Source organism: Dreissena polymorpha, chromosome 15 (assembly GCF_020536995.1).
Source record: "Dreissena polymorpha isolate Duluth1 chromosome 15, UMN_Dpol_1.0, whole genome shotgun sequence".
NCBI lineage: Eukaryota > Metazoa > Mollusca > Bivalvia > Myida > Dreissenidae > Dreissena > Dreissena polymorpha.
Window position 1 is genome coordinate 10083641 of NC_068369.1, and position 22230 is coordinate 10105870.

At 36.4% G+C, this 22230-nt stretch overlaps 2 protein-coding genes across 8 annotated transcripts in view; both read right to left on the bottom strand.

Annotated features, from left to right (window-relative positions):
• LOC127860137 (uncharacterized) overlaps window positions 1-22230 on the bottom strand; it is a 355128-nt gene that overhangs the window by 328844 nt on the left and 4054 nt on the right. For all 5 annotated transcript variants that reach the window (XM_052397991.1, XM_052397989.1, XM_052397990.1 and 2 more), the window contains exons 3-8: window positions 11114-11233; window positions 4678-4756; window positions 4084-4122; window positions 3601-3691; window positions 3359-3469; window positions 556-658 (exon numbers count right to left, since the gene is read on the bottom strand). In XM_052397991.1, the coding sequence (XP_052253951.1) occupies window positions 556-658; window positions 3359-3469; window positions 3601-3691; window positions 4084-4122; window positions 4678-4756; window positions 11114-11233 (543 nt within the window). The remainder of the gene's footprint in view (window positions 1-555; window positions 659-3358; window positions 3470-3600; window positions 3692-4083; window positions 4123-4677; window positions 4757-11113; window positions 11234-22230) is intronic.
• LOC127860164 (protein CDV3 homolog) overlaps window positions 1-22230 on the bottom strand; it is a 337157-nt gene that overhangs the window by 260545 nt on the left and 54382 nt on the right. The gene's annotated exons all lie outside the window — the stretch shown is intronic.

Below are 22230 nucleotides of genomic sequence, written 5' to 3' on the forward strand. Positions count from 1 at the left end.
CCACTCAAAATGTGCAGCTCCATGAGATACACATGCATGCCAAATATGAAGTTGCTATCTTCAATATTGCAAATGGCAAGTAATGGCAAAATGTTTAAAATTTTCATTTTTTTCTCAAATTCAAGGGGACATAATTCTGGACTCATAACTCGATATTGCTCATTTTCATTAGGGTTTGACTCATCATTCAGATAAAGACACTGTGCAAGTTGGGAAATGATTGGATGAAAACTGTGGACTTTATTGCGTAAACAAGCCTTATTTCACAATTTTCTCAAATTCAAGGGGAGATAATTCTGGACTTTTTACTCTGATGTAACCCATTTTCAATAGGGTTTGAGTCCTCATTAAGATCAACACACTGAACAAGTTTGAAAGAATCGGATGTGACTTTATCGGATAAACAAGAGAAAGTCTAACACACACACCCACAGACAGACAGACAGATGGACACCATGCCATCCCATGAGCTCTTCAGGCCTATGGCCAGTAGAGCTAAAAACTAGTAATGCAACACTGATAAAAGAATGAAATATATTCAATAAAACTGCTTACTGTATTGCTTAGCCTCTATAATACTTGGCATGTTCTTCACAAGCCGTTGTAGAATTGTTCTCATTTCAAGGCGCTTCACCACCGTTATAAACATACAGTATTTCTGAAAAAAAAGATACAGCACTGATCAGATCCATACAAAAATAACAATTGATGCCTTGTCTGTTTTAAACCTAAACAAGATATGTGTTTGTAAGAAACACTATGTCCCCTTTTGCGCCGCTTTGAAGCTATATATTTGACCTTTGACCTTGAAGGATGACCTTGACCTTTCACCACTCAAAATGTGCAGCCCCATGAGATACACATGCATGCCAAAAATCAAGTTGCTATCTTCAATATTGCACAAGTTATTGCAAATGTTAAAGTTGGGGCAAACAAACAAACACACAAACCAACAGACAGGGCAAAAACAATATGTCCCCCACTATATTGGTGGGGGACATAAAAGATGGACCTTAATCACTCATCAATAGAATAGGGTGTGGACAGTTAGACCCTAGGGAAATGACCTGAACATAGTAAAGACAAAACCACTTTACAATGTTACACACCTAATGCTATAGTCTTGACCTTTGCAGTATCAAAAATAATCACCGTAAGTCTATATGGGCGGTGCTCTGCTAAAAAGGGATTTAATACATGGAAAAAGTGTTGTTTCATAATAGCCTAAGCAGTCCGCACAGGCTAATCAGGGACGACACTTTCTGCCTTTTAATATTTTTCGTTTCAAGAAAGTTTTTTCTTAGCAAATATCACGTTTAGGCTGAAAGTGGCATTCCTGATTGGCCTGTGTGGACTTCCCACACATGCATTAAACCCCCTTTTCACAGAACACAGCTAATATAAATCATTTGACCATTTGGGCATGGCCAGTTTTGCAGGGGCTCACCTGAGATTCAAAGGAACTGATCTGTTCTGTGCAGCCCAAGATGTCATTAGAACAAAAGTTTTAACAAACTTTCATGAACACCCTGGCAGCCACGTTTTTCAACAGACCAGAACGATTTTCATACACATCCAAGATATTTAAACAAATATTCTGACCAAGTTTCATGAAGATTCATGAAGCCATATAAGGACAAATGCCCCACCCCCTGGTGGCCATGTTTTTCAAGCAACTGGAACCATTTTCGAACTGGTCAGAGATATAATTGTGACAAATGTTCTGACCAAGTTTCATGATGATCGGACAATAAATGTGGCTTCTAGAGTGTAAACAAGATTTTACTAAAGCTATATAAGGAAAAATGCCACGACCCCCTTGGTGGCCATGTTTTTCCACCAACTGGAAACATTTTCGAACACATCCAAGACATCATTGGGACAAATTGTCTGGCCAAGTTTCATGATGATCGGACAATAAATGTGGCCTCTAGAGTGTTCATAAGGTTTAACAAAAGAAATTAATTATATCCATATTAGGAAAAATGCCCCACCTGGTGGCCATGTTTTTAAAGCAACCGAACCCATTTTCGAAATCATCCAAGACGTCATTTGGACAAATCTTCTGACAAAACATTTCATGAAGATTGGACAATTAATGTGGCCTCTAGAGTGTTAACAAGGCAAATGTTGACGCCGCACAACGGACGACGCACAACACACAACGCAAGACAGACAAAAGGCGATCACAAAAGCTCACCATGAGCACATTGTGCTCAGGTGAGCTAAAAAGTGTTAACCCTATCAGACTGTTTAAATCACATGACCCTCAAGAGTAATTTATTGAGAACATGGGACATTATTGGAATAAACTTCCAGTGGTAAAAGACCACTATATGTTTATACAATCCAAGTATGAAATCCCTCACCCTTGCTGTTATTTAGAACAGTAATTTAGCATGTATGTCCAAGGGGTATGACATTCACAAATTTAGAAACGGAACCATATATGATGTTAAACATCAAACATTAAACCCCTGATCCACGTGGTTTCAGATATGATTTCTTAAGTTAATTACTATACAAGTCTTCATAAATCATATGACCACTTGGTGATTAATCATTAGCAATTTTTTATCACAGGGACATGGTCTGAACAAACTTCATACAGGACCTCTATCTGATGCATTGTAACATACCATACATAAATTTTCAAAGTTCCATGATATATGAACAATATGAGTCAATATTTATCATGCAACCCCTTCAGCAAGGCATGTTTGGACACCAGAGCATGGTTCAAACAAAGTTTATTTGAAGAACTGATAACTAAATGGTATTACACACTGAGTACTAAACCTCATGGAGCATTGCCGGTTGAAGGGCTTAGGAGAACACTATAATGCCCATAATACTCATAGCATGTTTCTTTGTAAATTGTATTAACAAATATGCTTAACCATTTATTGCAAGAAAGAAAGACAATTTCGGTTTGTTAAATAAGTAGTTTAACATTTCAATCTCCCTTTGACCGTTCAAATACATCACATTGGAATCTTAATACAGCAATGCCTAAAGCTGTACTTGTGGGATCTGGTGTGACAACAATGCCAACCAAATTTTATGTTGATATGTAATCTGGGCAAGTTCGTTTCCTATTGGATAAAAAGTGAATTCTCTATAGAGATAACAGCTCTCAAATGTTGGCAAATCAGCTCATTCTGAGAAAACTGGGCTAAATGCATGTGCGTTAATTGTCACACCAGGTAAGCCTGCGCAGAACCAGACTTAAATAGAAATGATGGGTACCGACACAAAGGTTGCCTATACCAATAGCTCAAAAAACACTTCGCTTATATAAGTGTTGAAAGGCTAAATTGACAGGACATAACTATATGCTTCTAGCATCAATGTCTACCTTTGTTTCTTGAGGACCTAATTCCACTGACAGTGTGGTGTTATATTTGGCAAGAGCACAGGCTCTGGTGATGTCAACTGGTCTGTGCACAGAAGATTCCTTGTCATTCACCTACAAACACACCATTTCTATAAATGCTGACCAAGTTATGCTGCAATAAATATTTAAGGCCATCTGCACAAATTCTCTATCATCACAAGACCTTTTTCATGCGTAATTGTATTATAAAAAAAAATGCTTACCTGTATATGAACTCTCTGTGATCCTACAAAAACCATGCAGTCAGGGATACGGTCCTTACAATGTCCAAGTGGCAAGTCATATTCACAAAACCTGCAAAATAATTTAAGATGCCATCAACAGCATGATTTGTGAAGTTATAACAGTATTTCTGTCCATATTTCATATAAATATTTGGTCTATATGTATTTACAGTCATTAAAATCAGCAATCTCACTCAACATTCCCAAGATCATTCAATTACTTGACAGTTATGTGACAAGTCTATCTATACAATAATGAAACTTGTAGTAATTAATGTTGAGGGCTTCTGGAGACAATGGCATTGTTTTATGGCTTATTTTATTGCCCAATTTCCCTGCTCAAACAGTCAATAGTAGTAGCAGCCTGTCATCACTTGTAGACTTTTATGGGAAGAAAAAGAAAACAGTGTCTACCATATTCACATGATAATTAATTTAACAATTAACAATAAGAAAATTTACCTAAGATGTAGCTCCACATTTCTTATTCCTTTACTGTCCCTGAAAATAAACATAACAAAATCAAGTAAACAATGACATACACTGTATGATACAGCAAGATTACACATCTAACATCCCATTTCCACTTTCCACTAGTAATCTCTTATACCAAAACAAATGTTTCAACCTTAGGAAAATACACAACTTTTTATTTAAGTCTGCCATTTTATGATGAACTCAAAGAGATGTAAAATCACTTCTAGGAATGAATGCCTCAAGTGAAAGTCAAGGTTTTTGACCAGTGAAAGTTAAGGTTTTTGACTTTCAATACATTTTTGACTTTCAATACACTTAAGATGTACACCATTATATGTTGTTTTTAGTTCAGACCATACTTATTTGAAAATGTGTTTTATACTATACACTATATATACGCTTTGTCCCATACTCTTTTGCTACTTACAATTTTTATTATTTTAATAAAAAACTAATCTTATGATGCGTTTTACAAGAAATTTTCAAGTGATTTCATTTTTTTGTATAAACAGAAGGGATTAACATGATTTGCATTTCACATTACACTGACATGCAACATAACCTGAAGTGTTCACTTACGTTGAAGTCTCAATCATCTTGCTCATTGCTGGACTGATATTGATGATCATTTTGCACATAGGAATTTTTCTGTTGTAAACTGAAACAAGGGACAAAATTGTCACAAAACCAGGTTTTCAATGTGAAAACAAGAGTGCCAAACTGTCACAAGATACGCCCGTTCGAAGGTTTTGGACACCATGCTCAATGCTTGAAAGTGTCCTCAAGACCTAGTTATTGACCCGGCATGACCCATATTTGAACTTGACCTAGATATCACTTAGATGTAACATCTGACTAAATTTGGTGAAGATCAGATTAAAACTACTTCAATTAAAGAGCGGACAACATGCTTAATGCTTGAAATGCACTATGTGACCTCGTTTTTGACCCGGCATGACCCATGTTCGAACTTGACCTACATATCATCTAGACACAACTTCTGACCAAATTAGGTGAAGATCAGATGAAAACTACTTCAATTAGAGAGCGGACACCATGCTAAATGCTTGAAATGCACTAAGTAACCTCGTGACCTAGTTTTTGACCCGGCATGACCCATATTTGAACTTGACCTACATATCATCTAGACACAACTTCTGACCAAATTTGGTGAAGATCGGATGAATACAATTTGAATTAGAGTCCGGACAAAGTGGCGCCGTTGAAAATGCACTAATTGACCCTTTGACCTAGTTTTTGACCCGGCATGACCCATATTCGAACTTGGCCTATATATCAACTAGATGCAACTGCTGACCAAGTTTGGTGAAGATCGGATGAATACAATTTGAAATAGAGTCCGGACAAAGTGGCCCCTTTGAAAATGCACTTATTGACCCTATGACCTAGTTTTTGACCCGGCATGACCCATATTCGAACTTGGCCTAGATATCAACTAGATGCAACTGCTGACCAAGTTTGGTGAAGATCGGATGAATACAATTTGAAATAGAGTCCGGACAAAGTGGCCCCTTTGAAAATGCACTTATTGACCCTATGACCTAGTTTTTGACCCGGCATGACCCATATTCGAACTTGGCCTAGATATCAACTAGATGCAACTGCTGACCAAGTTTGGTGAAGATCGGATGAATACAATTTGAATTAGAGTCCGGACAAAGTGATGCCTTCCGCCCGCCGCCCGCCGCCCGCCCGCCGCCCGCCGCCCGCCCGCCGCCAAGGGGTTTCACATAATACGTCCCGTATTTTATACGGGCGTATAAAAAGTCTGATAAAGGGAGACAACTCAAACTGAACTGATTGTTTATAATTAAACCCCTTTGTTTCAAAATAAATCTATTTTTAGTTGTGGCGACCTTGACCTTGGAGATATTGACGCAATTCTTTTGTGCGACACACCGTCCCATGATGGTGAACAAATGTGCCAAATGATTTGAAAATCTCACAACGAATGACATAGTTATGGCCCTGACAAGCTCATTTATGGCCATTTTTGACCATTAAACTCAAAGTGTGACCTTGACCTTGGAGATATTGACGTAATTCTTTCACGCGACACACCGTCTAAAGATGGTGAACAAATGTGCCAAATGATTTTAAAATCTCACAATGAATGACAAAGTTATGGCCCGTACAAGCTTGTTCCGCCCGCCCGCCAGCTCGCCCGCCAGCCCGCCGGCCGACATTCGCCAATCTACTAACCAGGTTTTTTCTTCGGAAAACCTGGTTAAAAAGCACTCAATAAAGCATGTGTCAATACTTAAGTGAACACTTGAAGCTAATTCTCCAAGAAAGTTACATAAAAAAATCCGGGATTTTTTTTTTTTTAAGTCCTGAAGAAACTAAAACTTGATCTGTAAGTCATGCAGGTAGACTCACACACCAAAACTAAGGTAAATATCTGCAAACGTGTAGCAAAAAAATCAGGAATACTGTTATTGTACTGAGAATTTTTAAGTCCAAGGGCCATAACTATAAAAGAAATTAATAGATTGGAGGAAAACTGGAACTTGATCTATAAATCATGCAAATAAAAGCTAGCGATAACAGTAACTACAGTATAGCATTTTATTAAACTATGCTTCCAGAATGTATCTGAAAATTTGTGTCAATAAAATATAACTGCCTTCATATGCATAACAATAAAATGATTCTTTCTGACAACAGACAAGACATCCTTACGCAGACTTTTATCGCAACTATTTTATATAAGAAAGTCATACAAAAGTGTGTATAAAAATTATATGCTTATATATAATACATATATATATAACATGTATTATATTCAATCTTGCTTGTCAGTTCTGTTAAGTTATGTGACTTACTTAGTATTTTTCCCAGGAGGGCAAAGGGGCATGGCGCATTACTTTCAAAGAGGGCATTTTAACGCGCACTTTAGGCAAAATAGGGCAAAAACGTTCCGTCGAAAACTGATTTTGGGAGAAACATGTTATCGCATCAGAGGCAGTTGTGGAAAAACATAAAAATATAAACAAGCACATTTAATGGTAATTGGTGTATTTAACTTACTTTGATTTATATTAATATATTTACATTGCAATGTCCATTTAAGTTCCATGTTGTTTCAATAAATTGTACAGCACAACAAACATAATAAAGCAATATATGCAATTGAATCTGATTATACACAGATCCACTAGCATATAAATGAAAAAATGTTTGTCTTATCCCATTTTCTTACAATAATCTTGTCAGATGTTTGAACTTAGCAAGTTAAACTGAACGCTAACACTTTGCAAACGCTCAAAATACATCCACCGAGTAGATAACTTATTAATATGTTGTTGGTATCTAAAACATTTTTAGGCAACGTTGATTATCACAGACATTTCATTAATCCCTTCTAAATGAATGATCTCCATCGTAAATTCGATCGTAATTTGCCATTTTTGCAGAGTCACGATTTAATTCTTTATAGTCCGCCATCTTGTTGAAATGATTTAAGCAACAGGTGTGCATAGCAACCTACAATCGTATAAAACGTCCGTCTAATACAAGATTCCCATTTTGTTTAATAAGTACATATTACAGTAATTGTTTCAACCAGTTGCTTCAGTAATATTGTTCAGTGTGCCCTGTTGGCCGCGTATGCATTCTAAAATTATCATTCAAAAAACCATTTTACTATTTCGAGTCACCGTGACCTAGACTTTTGACCTAGTGACCTCAAAATCAATAGGGGTCATTTGCTAGTCATGATCAATGTACCTATGAAGTTTCATGATCCTAGGCACAAGCGTTCTTGAGTTATCGTCTGACAACCACCTGGTGGACGGACAGACCGACCGACATGAGCAAAGCAATATACCCCCTCTTCTTCGAAGGGGGGCATAATAATTAATTATTTTAAAGACGATATCGATAAATATATTGATACTTATTTGTGTGTTTTTTTTTTAATTTAATTTAAATACACACATGTACGCGTAAAAAATATATGTTTTGATATACTGAATTATGCACAATATCCACCAGGATAACATCGAGGTTTTCATCAAAAGTCTCCTTAGTACCGTAACTGTCCATGATTTTATCGTGGAGGAAATACACATTACAGATCGATTAGTGTGCTTGGTATAACAAAGCCACTGAAATTATCGATTGATATTGACACAGGGTTATTCACCCATGACTTATTCACAACCGCGCGAATCTTCGCTACCTTAGGGCCATAATCTGGTACTAGTCGGCTTAGAAGTTTGGTTAGGGCGCACGGCAGAAAACAGTGAGTGCTCATGAAAGGGCAGGGCGGCAGCCTTTTGAAATGGCGCTAAATGGCTTTGAAAGGGGGCAGGGTGGCGTTACAAACAAGAGGGCCTGAAAGGCCAAAAAGTCGCTCACCTGAGATAACAAGATATTATTGGGACAAATCTTCTGACCAAGTTTCATGAAGATCGGAAAATAAATGTGGCCTCTATAGTGTTAACAAGGTTTTACTATAGCCATATAAGGAAAAATGCCCCGCCCCCTGGCAGCCATGTTTTACAACCAACCGGCATCATTTTTTAAATCGTCGAAGATATTATCGGGGTGAATCTTCTGACCAAGTTTCATGAAGATCGGACAGTAAATGTGGCCTCTAGAGTGTTAACAAGATTTTACTATAGCCATATAAAGGAAAATATCCCGCCCCTTGGAAGCCATGTTTTTCAAGCAAACATAATTATTTTCGAACTCATCCAAAATATCATTGAGACCAATCATCTGACCAAATTTCATGAAGATTGGACAATAAATGTGGCCTCTAGAGCATTAACAAGGTTTTACTATAGCCATATATAGCCATATAAGGAATAATGCCCTGCCCCTTGTGGCCATGTTTTTAAAGCAACCAAAACCATTTTCGAACTCATCCAAGATATCATTGGGACAAATCTTCTGACCAAGTTTCATGATGATCGGAAAATAAATGTGACCTCTAGAGTGTTAACAAGGTTTTACTATAGCCATATAAGGAAAAATGCCCCGCCCCCATGGTGGCCATGTTTTTCAACCAACTGGAATCATTTTTGAACTCATCCAAGATATTATTGGGATGAATCTTCTGACCAAGTTTCATGAAGATCTGACTATAAATGTGGCCTCTAGAGTGTTAACAAGATTTTACAATAGCCATATGAAGCCATATAAGGAAAAAAGCCCCGCCCCTTTGCACCAATGTTTTTCAAGCAAAGGTTATCATTTTCAGCCTCATCCAAGATATCATTAGGACAAATCTTCTGACCAAGTTTCATGAAGATCGGAAAAATAAATGTAGCCTGTAGAGTGTTAACAAGGTTTTACTATAGCCATATAAGGAACAAGAAATGTGTCCACAGGACACGGATGCCCCCAACTGTAACTTTGTCACTACATAAAAGTATAACTGTGTAAACGCTTGGTAGAAGTTATTAGCTTTTTTCAAATCCTAAACGCAGATTTCGAACCTAAACACGGACCCTAAGTTCAAGGTCAAGGTCACAGGGGTCAAAATTTGTGTGCGTATGGAAAGACCTTGTCCATATACACATGCATGCCAAATATGAAATTGCTATCAGAAGCGACATAGAAGTTATGAGCATTTTTCGAAATCTAAACGCAAAGTGTGAAGGACAGACGGACGGACAGACTAACGGACAGTCCACAGAAAGCCACATAAACTAGAGAGGGGACAACATGCTTAATCCTTGAAATGCACTAAGTGACCCCGTGACCTAGTTTTTGACCTGGCATGACCCATATTCGAACTTGACCTAGATATTGTCTTGATACAACTTCTTACCAAGTTTAGTAAAGATCAAATGAAAACTACTTCAATTAGAGAGCGGACACCATGCTTAATCCTTGAAATGCACTAAGTGACCCAGTGACCTAGTTTTTAACATGGCATGACCCATATTCGAACTTGACCTAGATAATGTCTTGATACAACTTCTGACCAAGTTTAGTAACGATCAGATGAAAACTACTTCAATTAGAGAGCGGACACCATGCTAAATCCTTGAAATGCACTAAGTGACCCCGTGACCTAGTTTTTGACCTGGCATGACCCATATTCGAACTTGACCTAGATATTGTCTGGATACAACTTCTGACCAAGTTTGGTAAAGATCGGATGAAAACTATTTGAATTAGAGAGCGGACATGAAGTGTGACCGACCGACCGACCAACCGACCGACCGACGGACAGTGCAAAAACTATATACCCCGTTTTCTTCGAAATGGGGGCATAAAAATGCCCCACCACCTGGCGGCCATGTTTTTCAACCAACCGGCGTCATTTTTGAACAAGTCCTAAATATCATTGGGATAGATCTTCTGACCGAGTTTCATGAAGATCGAACTATAAATGTGGCCTCTAGAGTGTTAACAAGATTTTACTACATTTGTATATAGCCCAGCCCCTTGGCAACCATGTTTTTCAAGCAAAGGTTACCATTGTTTAACTCATCCAAGATATCATTGGGACAAATCATCTGAGCAAGTTTCATGAAGATCGGAAAATAAATGTGGCCTCTAGAGTGTTAACATGGTTTTACTATAGCCATATAAGGAAAAATGCCCCGCCCTCTGGAGGCCATGTTTTACAACCAACCGGCATCATTTTCAAACGCATCCAAGATATTATTGGGATGAATCTTCTGACCAAGTTTCATGAAGATTCGACAATAAATGTGGTCTCTAGAGTCTTAAAAAGATTTTACTATAGCTATATATAGCCATATAAGGAAAAATGCCCCGCCCCTAGGCAGCCATGTTTTTCAAGCAAACGTGACCATTTTCCAACTCATCTAAGAGACCAATCTTCTGACCAAATTTCATGACGATTGGACAATAAATGTGGCCTATAGAGAGTTAACAAGACAAATGTTAACAGCGCACGACGGACAAAAGGCAATCACAAAAGCTCACCATGAGCACGTTGTGCTCAGGTGAGCTAAAAAGGGCATGGCGCGGCGCCACGCTAAAACAGCCTGGATAAAGCACAACTTACTTGTTTTCACATCCATTGGTATGGCACAAAGTATGTAGCTCAGTGTTTTGTAGCAATCCTCTTCAACCATACAGTGTCCTGTAACATCATCTGTCAGGAGCAAGTTTGTTTTCACTGGAACTTAGCATAAAAAATTATAAAAAATTAATAATCATTGCACAAATTGAATTAAATATAAATGAGTCGTGCTACATGTAAGAGAAAACTGGGTTTCATGCGTGTGCATAAAGTGTCACCTCAGATTAGCCTGTGCAGTCAGGGATAATACTTCCAGTGAGGGTTTTTATCTGATTTTGGGGAAAGGCCTGGCCTTTTATGAGGGGCAAAAAACAAGAGGGCCATGATGGCCATGAATCACTTACCTGACTCATTAAGATCAGATGAAAACTATGACCTCTATTGTCTACACAATGTTTTTCTATGATTTTACCTAGTGACCTAGTTCCTGACTCTAGATGACCCAAATACAATCCCAATCCAGATTTCATCAAGATAAACATTCTGACCACAGTTCATAAATATTGGATGAAAACTGTGACCTCTATTGTCAACACAAGGTTTTTCTATTTATTTGACCTAGATTTTTACACCAGATGACCCAAATACAATCCCACCCAGATTTCATCAAGAATTCTGACCAAATTTCATAAAAGTTGGATGAAAACTGTGATCTCTAATGTCTACACAAGGTTTTTCTATTATTTGACCTAGTGACCTAGTTTTTGACCCCAGATGACCCAAATAAAATCCCAACCCAGATTTCATCAAGATAAACATTGTGACCTAATTTCATCAAGATTGGATGCAAACTGTGACCTCTACTGTCTACACAAACAAATTGTTGACGGACGGACGCACGGACACACGCAGGCACGCACAACGGACGCCGGACATCACACGATCACATAAGCTCACCGTGTCACTTCATGACAGGTGACCTAAAAATATGTGTCGGAGATAAACATGAACAGTTGTGGTTAAAATCCCAAAGAAACAAGGGCTGTTTGTAAAACATGCATGCCCCCCTATATGGGCTATAAGTTGTAGTAGCAGCCATTGTGTGAATACGTTTTTTGTCATTGTGAATGGTGGTGGTGGTGGTGGTGGTGGTGGTGGTGGTGTAGTAGTAGTAGTAGTAGTAGTAGTAGTAGTAGTAGTAGTAGTAGTAGTAGAAGTAGTAGTAGTAGTAGTAGTAGTAGTAGTAGTAGTAGTGGTAGTTGTAGTAGTAGTAGTAGTAGTAGTAGTAGTAGTAGTAGTGGTAAAAGTAGTAGTAGTAGTGGCAGTAGTAGTAGGAGTGGTGGTGGTGGTGGTGGTGGTAGTACTAGTAGTAGTAGTAGTAGTAGAAGTAGTAGTAGTAGTAGTCGTAGTAGTAGTAGTAGTAGTAGTAGTAGTAGTAGTTGTAGTAGTAGTAGTAGTGGTAGTAGTAGTAGAAGAAGTAGTAGTAGTAGTAGTAGTAGAAGTAGTAGTAGTATTAGTAGTAGCAGTAGTAGTAGTAGTAGTAGTAGTAGTAGTAGTAGTAGTAGTAGTAGTAGTAGTAGCAGTAGCAGAAGCAGTAGCAGCATTACAAGACCAATACTTAAGAATGATCAAATGGGAAAAGGTAACCTAGCACTGGCAGTAAATATGGGGCTTATTTACAGGTCAGATTTGGAATCTCTGCTGTAAAATGAGATTTTGAATGAATTAAAGGGAGGCAAATCTGTAATAAAAAGAACATGCATAAACCGTAGTTGTTTCCCTTGTTTGAACCATGCTAAATCCTTACAAGTTTGGAAAGAATTGGATGAAAAATTTGGACTTTATTGCATAAACACCATTTTCTCAATTCAAGGGGAGGTAATTCTGTACTTCATGGACCAATAATGCTCATTTTTTGTAGGGTTCGTGTCCTCATTGATATAAAGACACTGTGCAAAGTTGGAAAGGATCAGACAAAAAATGTGGAAGATTTCTGAAAGTTTTCACAATATAGGCAAAAACGAATAAACATGCAAAGTTCAACGAGCTCCTGCGGCCATGTTTTTTTGACGAATCAAATTTCTTTGAACAACTTTTTCAGGGGAGCCTTCAAAGGTAATTCCTGTGAAATTTTTTGAAAATCTGATGAGCGGTTTCTGACAAGAAGATTTTTTAAGGTTTTTACCATATATGGTCATGGCGGCCATCTTGGTTATGTGATCAAATTTTTTAACAATTCTTTTGTCCCATGATCTAGGGAGGCTCCACATGAAATTTTGTTGAAATTGGCTCAATGGTTTAGTAGAAGAAGATGTTTACAAATTGTTTACAGACAGACGGATGGACGGACGGACGCCGGACAGTGAGTGATCACAATAGCTCACCCCGAGCTATCGCTCAGGTGAGCTAAAAAGTGCGCAAAACCCCAGATTTTGGGGAAAGTAAGGAAAGTCTTAAATAATCAATTTAACATATTTAACTCTGTTTAAATTTACTTCAAAGCAACAGATAATTTAATTATGCAATCTTTTTCTAATTTCTACACTGGATCAGGTTCACTTGGTTTAAAAAAATATTTATTTTTGTAGATATCATTGTTTTGGGGAAAATCTCTGTAAGGCCAAAACAAAAATATTGCTTTGTCACAGACGTGACTCATACCCCAACATGCCACATTGACACATAATATTTTGCATGTTGTCTTCACAAAATACAGCAGACACCATGCTCAATGTTTTAAGCGCACTTAGTGACCCCATGACCTAGTTTTTAACCTGGCATGCCCCATGTTCGAACTTGACCTACACATCATCTAGATACAACTTTTGACAAAGTTTGGTGAAGCTCTGATGAAAACTACTTGAATTAGAGAGCGGACAATATGCTCAATGTTTAAAACCCTTGAAATGTTTGACCCCGTGACCTCATTTTTGACCCAGCATGACCTATATTCGAACTTGACCTAGACATCATCTAGATATAACATCTGACCAAGTTTGGTGAAGATCTGATGAAAACAACTTGAACTAGAAATGAGGCGGAAGCGGCCAAGGCATATCATACATGTTTGACCCAGGGGCGCCCCAGGGTTGGTAATTGGGCCATGCATAATTGAAATTGACCGTATTGTCATAAGAGATGTTCAGTATCAGTTTGAAGTAAATCGGTGTAGAAATGAAGAAGTAAATCGTTACCTTAGCGCAAAACAGTGATAAGTGACATTTTTTTCAAAAATGACTTTTTTGCATAAAATGATCTAAAATGATGTCATACATGTCCTTAATAATTATCAGAATGGTATTCCAGTTTAATTAGTACTTTTTAAGAAAATGTCATACTGTATTATTTACACACATAATTCTGTTCTGTGCAGTAAGTAAATAAGTGCACTTGTCTACTTACTTCACCAATGTTATTTTCATTTAAACTGCTTTGCATTGTGCAAGGAAGTCACAAGTGCACTTGTTCACTTATTGCACCAAAATAAGATTGATTTCCAGCAAAGTTATTTGGTGCAATATAGTGATAAGTGTAATATATCAAGGCCAAATGATGATATCATATCTAGAAACTATGCATTGAATCCCAGTTAAAGGGACATTAACACATAGAGAAATGTTGGAAAATTAAAACAAAGCAATTGAACCATAAACTTGATTAAAATCAACTTGAACACCAAACTGTACATTAAATAACAACGGGGTCATCTAGAAATATCCAATTTTCATAATATTTGCATAATCATTGACACATTGATATTCTAATGTCAGGAACGTTATATTCATTTTAACTAGGGATGGCAACGAATACCGATATTGGTATTCGGATATTCGGTCATCCTTCCGAACGAATATTCGGATATTCGGTCAACATCTATTAGAAAAAAATCAACTATGTTTACCGTACCATTACTCCATGAATTCTACTTTCGTTTTTACCGGAAGTTCCCCGGAAGTGACTAAATATTGACACAGCATTGCCGTCGCTAATTGTTAAAATTGAATGACGAAAACTGTTTTCAAACTTTTAATATTGTAAATCAACAATAGAACGAGAAACATAATATTTACATGACGACAAAACAATTACATAACAAAACAGTTAGATCTATAAATAATTTAAGCTGAACTTAAAGATAGTATTTACATAGCGAACACGTGCTTTAAAGCGGGTATATACGATTTTTTTATATGTGTTTAATTGTAATATATTGATAAAATATGTTACAATAACACAAAATAGTCAAGAGAAATTAAACATTAAAGCCGAATTTCATAAAATACAGCAAAGACAAATTAGCGCCCCGAGCCGATAGTGACGTTCATAATTTCCTACAATAACCGAAGCATTCGTTTTTGTATTAGGATCGGAGATAGTGTTCGCGTGTCGTATGAATATATATCGCTGCAGGAATTCAAATAAACCGTTAAACTAAGTTTAGATGCACATCGTACATGTATGAAATACATGCTGGCGAATTCGCTGTACAGCCGTTTTCAATTTCAGAATTAAATATCTGGCTTATTTCGCATTTTTCGACACATGTTCTTCTTAACTTTTATTTTAATTTATATTGAAATATATATATAATTTTTTTTTTACACAGTTTATATAAATTCATAAATATTAGACAAAATCGTATATACCCGCTTTAATGTTGTACATTAACAATAGAACGAGAAACATTATATTTACATGACGACAAAATAATTACATGACAAAACAGTTAGATCTATAAATAATTTGAACTGAACTTAAACGTATTATTTACATAGCGAACACATGCAAACAAAACACCGTTGCCACATTTAAAAGTCACTCGGATCGGCGTCACTGGGCACATGAACATTGTTCTTATTTAAAAACACGATTGCGTCGACCAGATCACTGGCGAGTCTATTTCTTAGTTTATTGATGAGCAATCCAGTGGTTGAGAATATGCGCTCAGATGGCATAGAAGTTGCAGGTACATATAGAACACTCCTAGCAACATACGCGACTTTCGGAAATTCGCTCTCGTGACGTTTCCACCAGTCAAGAGGTTTAGCGTTTGGCTCCATTTTCACAAGCAAATATCTCTGAAGTTCGTCAGAATTCTCTTGCTCGGTTAGAGGTTGAGTAAATTATTTTTTAAAAGCTTTTTTGATTGGACAACGTGATTATAACCATACGATCTTTTTTGTTTTTCACACCAAGTCGGCACTTCCTTTACTTATTTAATCTTTTATCATGTTAAATGTAAGACGAGTTATTAGATCAAGACGGGTCGGTGTTTTAATTGCCATACGGTCTTATTTGTTTTTTTTACACCAAGTCGGCTTTTCCTTTACTCATTTAAACTTTGATAATTTTAAATGTAATTCGAGTCATTGGATCAAGTGCAGGTCGGTGTTTTGATTGCCGATGCGATTAGAACCTATCATAATTTTGACACAAAGTGACTGTCTTTGTTAGGCAATTAGCGGGATTTATGACCGGTATACTGTCATCACCATAGCGACGAATTATCCGGACTAAACATTATGACACGAGGAACGACTTTTTGTACAATGTTTGAAGCAAATTTCACGAATACAAAGTCTTTGAAATTACTCGATTTTTTTTATTTTTTCTTCCGAATATTCGATTCGGAAAATAGTATCCGAATATTCGGTCCGGGACCGAATATTCGGATATTCGGATATTCGTTGACATCCCTAATTTTAACACATCAATACATTTAAATCAACTCGCACAGATTCAATTATTATTTATCATTATATGTGGTAATTTGTGCTAAACAGATTCCTGACTGTTATTTCATTTTTTGTTAATCATTTGAATTTGTGTCATCATTTTTTTTTAATTACTTAACACGTTTTAAAAAGGGATGTTTGTTAAATCATGCTGTTCATTTAAAGGATTATATACATGACATTTGAACAACGTCGGTTTTAACATCAAATTCAAACATACATTTTTACGAAAACATCATTAATATTTTCTTACAAGGAAAAAATAATATCTCAGCCAAAATCAAGTATGTTAACAACCTTTGGATTTTTAACGTACCTGACCATCAAACGTGCATACGTACAATTAAAAGAATCTTTACAAGCATGCCTAATTTGTTTCATTGATACACATGTTTTATAAAAAAATGATAAAAATCTAATGGCTTAACTTGAAAAATCTTTAAATACACATGTACACGGAAAAACAGATTTAAAGAACTCTTAAAGTCCAACAGATAAAGCGTCGTATCGACGCGAAACGATATTTTGGGAAACTACGAGGATTGCTTATATAGCTATAAAATACATCCGCTCAAAACATGAGCGTGGATGGTCGACAGGAGGCTTTTTACTCCAGGGGTCAGTGGTTCGAGCCCTGTTGAGGTTTACTTTTTTTCCGTTTTTTAAATTGTATTCTTGTTTTTTTACAGGAGATTTTTAGTTCAAATGTTAAAATTTATCAATATAAAGCATTTAATGACAAGCTTCAATACATGCCAAAATCTGTTGGACGGCCCCTTTAACTGCTTGACAAGTCTATTTCGTTCCTATAGACAACATGCAATTACAACTAAGTCAACTACGTTTACATTTTCAAATAACAAACATTATGATTAAAACGTTCACATTTAATAAATACAACCATTTATGAGTTCTACAGTACATGTAGTTTATATACGTACTTCTTAGAACTATTTTCGAGTCCACGTACCTGACACTTTTTGTCAAAACAATCAATTTTCACAAAACAAACTACATAAACTGCCTTTTGCTTTTGCTACAAGAAATTGGCTATTGAAAGTGGTGTTAAAAAACGTGTTATGGGCATCTTCAAGTTTAAACTGCCTTTTGCTTTTGCTGCAAGCAGTTGGCTATTGGATTTCACGTACAAACTGTTGGAATTCAACGCCTTGTACGTCATCTCTTAACGGCCACTCAAACAGTTTCAAATCTCCTTTTCCTTGAGTTTCCTCCATAAATAAAACTGTCGCCTCCTGTTTATCATCATCATCAACCTTGAGAAGTTTCCCTGGGTAGACGATATCATCCAAATTTGCAAGATAGTATGCGTCTTCAGTGCTCTAGCTAGAATTTGAAAAGGGCAGGGGGGGGGGCTTTTTGTCAAAAGGGCACTTTCAACGCGCAGTATTTTGTCAAAAGTGCACTTTCAAGTGCGCTTGCGCCTCTGGAATGCTTCCTGTTGCTGCTGCATGTTCATTTATATGTTTTTAATAATAGTTAGAATATATTATTCCCATTATTATTAAACCATTCAATGTCTACAAAGAGGAATTAATTAATAACAATGTAATAAGAGATTCATTACCGGTAATTATCATAATTTAATGTAAAAAAAATAAAAAATAAAGGGCAGGGGGAGGGGGCCCCTTGGAAGGGCAGGGCGGAGGTTTGGAGGGGCAGGGTGGGGCACCCTTCAATTTAGACTTAGCTGGAGCACTGGTTTTTGACTGGTTTGATCAATGGGGATTCATTTTTATCTGAGACTTTGGGCAACACATTTTCATCTGCATTATGTGAAGAGCCATTTCTGTCTGCGCACATTTCAGGTATGTTTAGCTTCTGTACTTTTTTCTGTTTTCATCGACATTTCCTTCATGATCTATTAACTGCCGTTTAAGTGAACATTCGCGTAGGCTGGCTTCATTACTTACATTGTGTTTTTCTGGTACAGTGTCTATTTTCCAGCGTCCACAGTTTTCGCCTTTTGAACAGGCTTTACAGTAACACGAGACCTTGGCGGTATGTAACTGATTGTGTGCAGCAAATATTATGCATGCAACTTTATGGTTCCCAAAACAGAATTCAGGTTTTTCATCTCGAATTCTTTGCCTGTGGTTTCATACTCAGTTCCATTATAAAACATAGTCATGCTTTCATGTCAGGGACTTGTTTTTTTCAAGATCGTGACCACCACTGTGGAATTATGGTTTGTGACATCAGAAACAAAAATCAAATTCTTGTGTTTCAGCTCTTCTTCTTCGTTATAGTAAGCAACTACCGGGTGCAGTGTAACTCCTGTGCTGTTCCAATAAGCGCTTTGAAATTCGTCGGCGTTGCTGCATGTGGAATTTTCTGCAAAATCCATATGGATCAATATTTCATTTCTTGGCAAGTTGGCTTTTAGATTTCTTATGGCAGTATATTGTGTCTCCATCCTAGAAACATGCTGTTAGAAATCTCGGAACTGCAGTTGTGTATGTTTGATTATACTCTTCTTTTGTGTTCTTGGATGTAACTTTTTTCATTTTCTTCTTCCCCTCTACTTCAACTCCTCAAACTCGACTTCTGTGTCATCCTGTATTTTATTGGTTAGCATATCTGTCATGTCCTGTTCAGATACTGTCTTGCTAACCGTTTCTGGGTTTGGTGAAATATCAATTCCTACAGAGCGAATTCTTTTAAATTTCATAGCGAAATTTTTATGTTTGCTGCATGAACATGTATTTCAATTTATCAGCTTTGTCAAAAGTATATAGTCAGGATGCAGGCAACAAAAAAACGATTTTGATACCTTGGTATTTGGGTTTTCAGCACAGAACTCGTGTCGCTCCATGAAGTTGATTACCTCCTTTTTGATTCTTTCTCTTTCCAGGACCTTTTTTCCCTTTGGAATAGCCATCAATGCCTTTGCAGTGGCCTGTCTTAGTACGTTTCTCGAAATCCCTGTTTTTTTACTTAGCGTGGAAATACATAAATTGTGTACTTCTTAAGGATATTGCCGTTCACAATATTTGCAATTGCCTTGCCTGAAAGGACTTTCAGGCCTGGTTACAAGCAGACCATTCCTCAGGCTAAATATAACAGTCTAGTGATGCATTCTACAAAGATTTGCCCTGTGAGTGATAACCAAATTGTTACTGTTGTTTTTACTCTCAGCTACAATAATGATCAAATTTATGCTGGATATTTTTTCCTGTAGTGTTTTGTAAGATATCATGGTATTTTGCAACAAAATTTAAGAAGAAAACTTGAACTTTTATCTACTTAAAGTAAAAAAAATGCAACAAAATCCTCCAGTTTTATTAAAAGTGTATGTGGGCTTATCAGTAGCATTGTTATATATCAATACTTATATACTGGGAGTGTGACAGTAAAATTCAAGATGTTAGTACTGTCAACTTCAGCCTAGGTCACTCAGAAGCCATGAAATTGTAATGATTCATCAATATAGAAGAAAAAGCCATGTAGTAAAAGATGTCTTGTTTGTCTCATTGGTTAACTTGTTTGTCATTCACATTTGACCAATTGTATTTAACTCGTATTAAATAATATTAGCCGATGTATACTGTATCAATGTATGATGATGTTGTCATACTCCTCAATTTGTGCCTGTTCCAATGAAATTATTTTTCTGAAGTTTACAAATTAAATTTCGATGATTGTTGTTACAAATATAATTATGTTAAATGAAATACCAGTGTAATTTTATTGTTTACAGTTGATTAATAAATTATCAAACAATGCATGTGTTTTTTTTCATTAATATGCAAGATGTTTCTATAAAAATGAAAAAAAATATTCATTTCATCTTAAAAAGATTCATAATGCAATGCATGGCAGAACCCCTGTGCTCATAATTTTGCTTCCTACATCAAAATTGGTGTAAACATTATTTTGTTTTCAATATCCTTAAACATTTTATTCTTAATTTTACAAGAAATTCAGTAAATTGTTTGATTTTAAACCATAATAACTTACTTTATTCAGTTATTGCACAAAGAATGTCCAGTGCAACATAGTAATAAGTGCACTTGTTACAGTATTGCACTAAAAATATCTCAGTGTCAAATGAAGTTATGTGCAAATTCATCAAATATAATATTACTTGGTAGCAATATTCTGAAATACATTTTATCTAATATAATTTTAGTTTAAAAACTGTATAAAAATGTTAACAGTGTTAAAATCAAAGCTCAATCTTTTATAACAATCAGTTTTTTTACTCTCCTGTAAAATTTTGAAAAATGGACTTATCACTGTTTTACACTAAGGTGACGAAATGTAAAATAACCTAAAACAGTGAGTGAAACCCCCTAACTTTTGACCCAGGGGTCAGATCAAAATTCCAAATAGTGCACTGTCGCACATATGCTCATAGCTACCATGTGTGTCAATTTCACAGTTTTAGTGCTAATAGTGCAGGAGGAGATAGTGGCCAGGACGGACGGACAGACGGCGGAGAAAACTACATAATAGATTTCAAAATCTAAAAGCAGACCCTAAGTTCAAGGTCAAGGTCACAGGGGTCAAACATTTTATGCACATGGAAAGGTATACACATGCAGGCTTTTTCCGCTCTATGCCACGGGTCCGCAATTTGGCCCCATTCCCAATGCAAATCTGGTTGTTTTTTTCCCAATTGAAAAAAAATATTCCCAATTCCAAAAAAAATAAAAAAAATAATTTTTTTAATTTTTTTTTTTTACCCTTAAAATATATAAGTTGACCTGATCCGGTGTAGAAAATAGAAAGTATTGCATAATTAAATTATCTGTTGCCTTGAATTTGTTTTAAAAACTGTAAAATAATGATTATTTAAGACTTTCCTTATTTTCCTCAAAATCCGGCGCGTTTTTTATCACCTCATAAAAGGCCAAGGCTTTTCACCAAATTAAGATTAAAAAACCTGCAATTATCACACATGTTCATAATATTTTGTAAAATTTTAATAATAAGTTATCCAAATAGTCGTTATTTACCAGTTAATGGCTTCTTTGAAATATAAGAAACACTATTTATATGCAATAATTTTTCCCAATTGAGCCAATTTTGCGATTAATTTTTTTCCCAAAATGGGGTTTTTCACGACGCGAAATTCCCAAAATTCCAGTGTGGCGTTTTCCCAAAATGGAGCGGAAAAAGCCTGACATGCTTACCAAATATGAAAGCAATATCTGAAGGGACACAGTAGGTATGAGCTTTTTTCGAATCGTGGTGGCAGATTTCGAAACCTGAAGGTTGAGCTCAAGTTCAAGGTCATGCTCACAGGGGTCAAAAATTGTATGCCCATGGAAAGGTGTTGTTGAGAGATACACATGTATACCAAATATGAAAGCAATATCTGAAGGGACACTGTAGTTATGAGCTTTTTTCGAATCGCTGTCTCAGATTTTTAAACCTGAACGCTGACCTTAAGTACAAGGT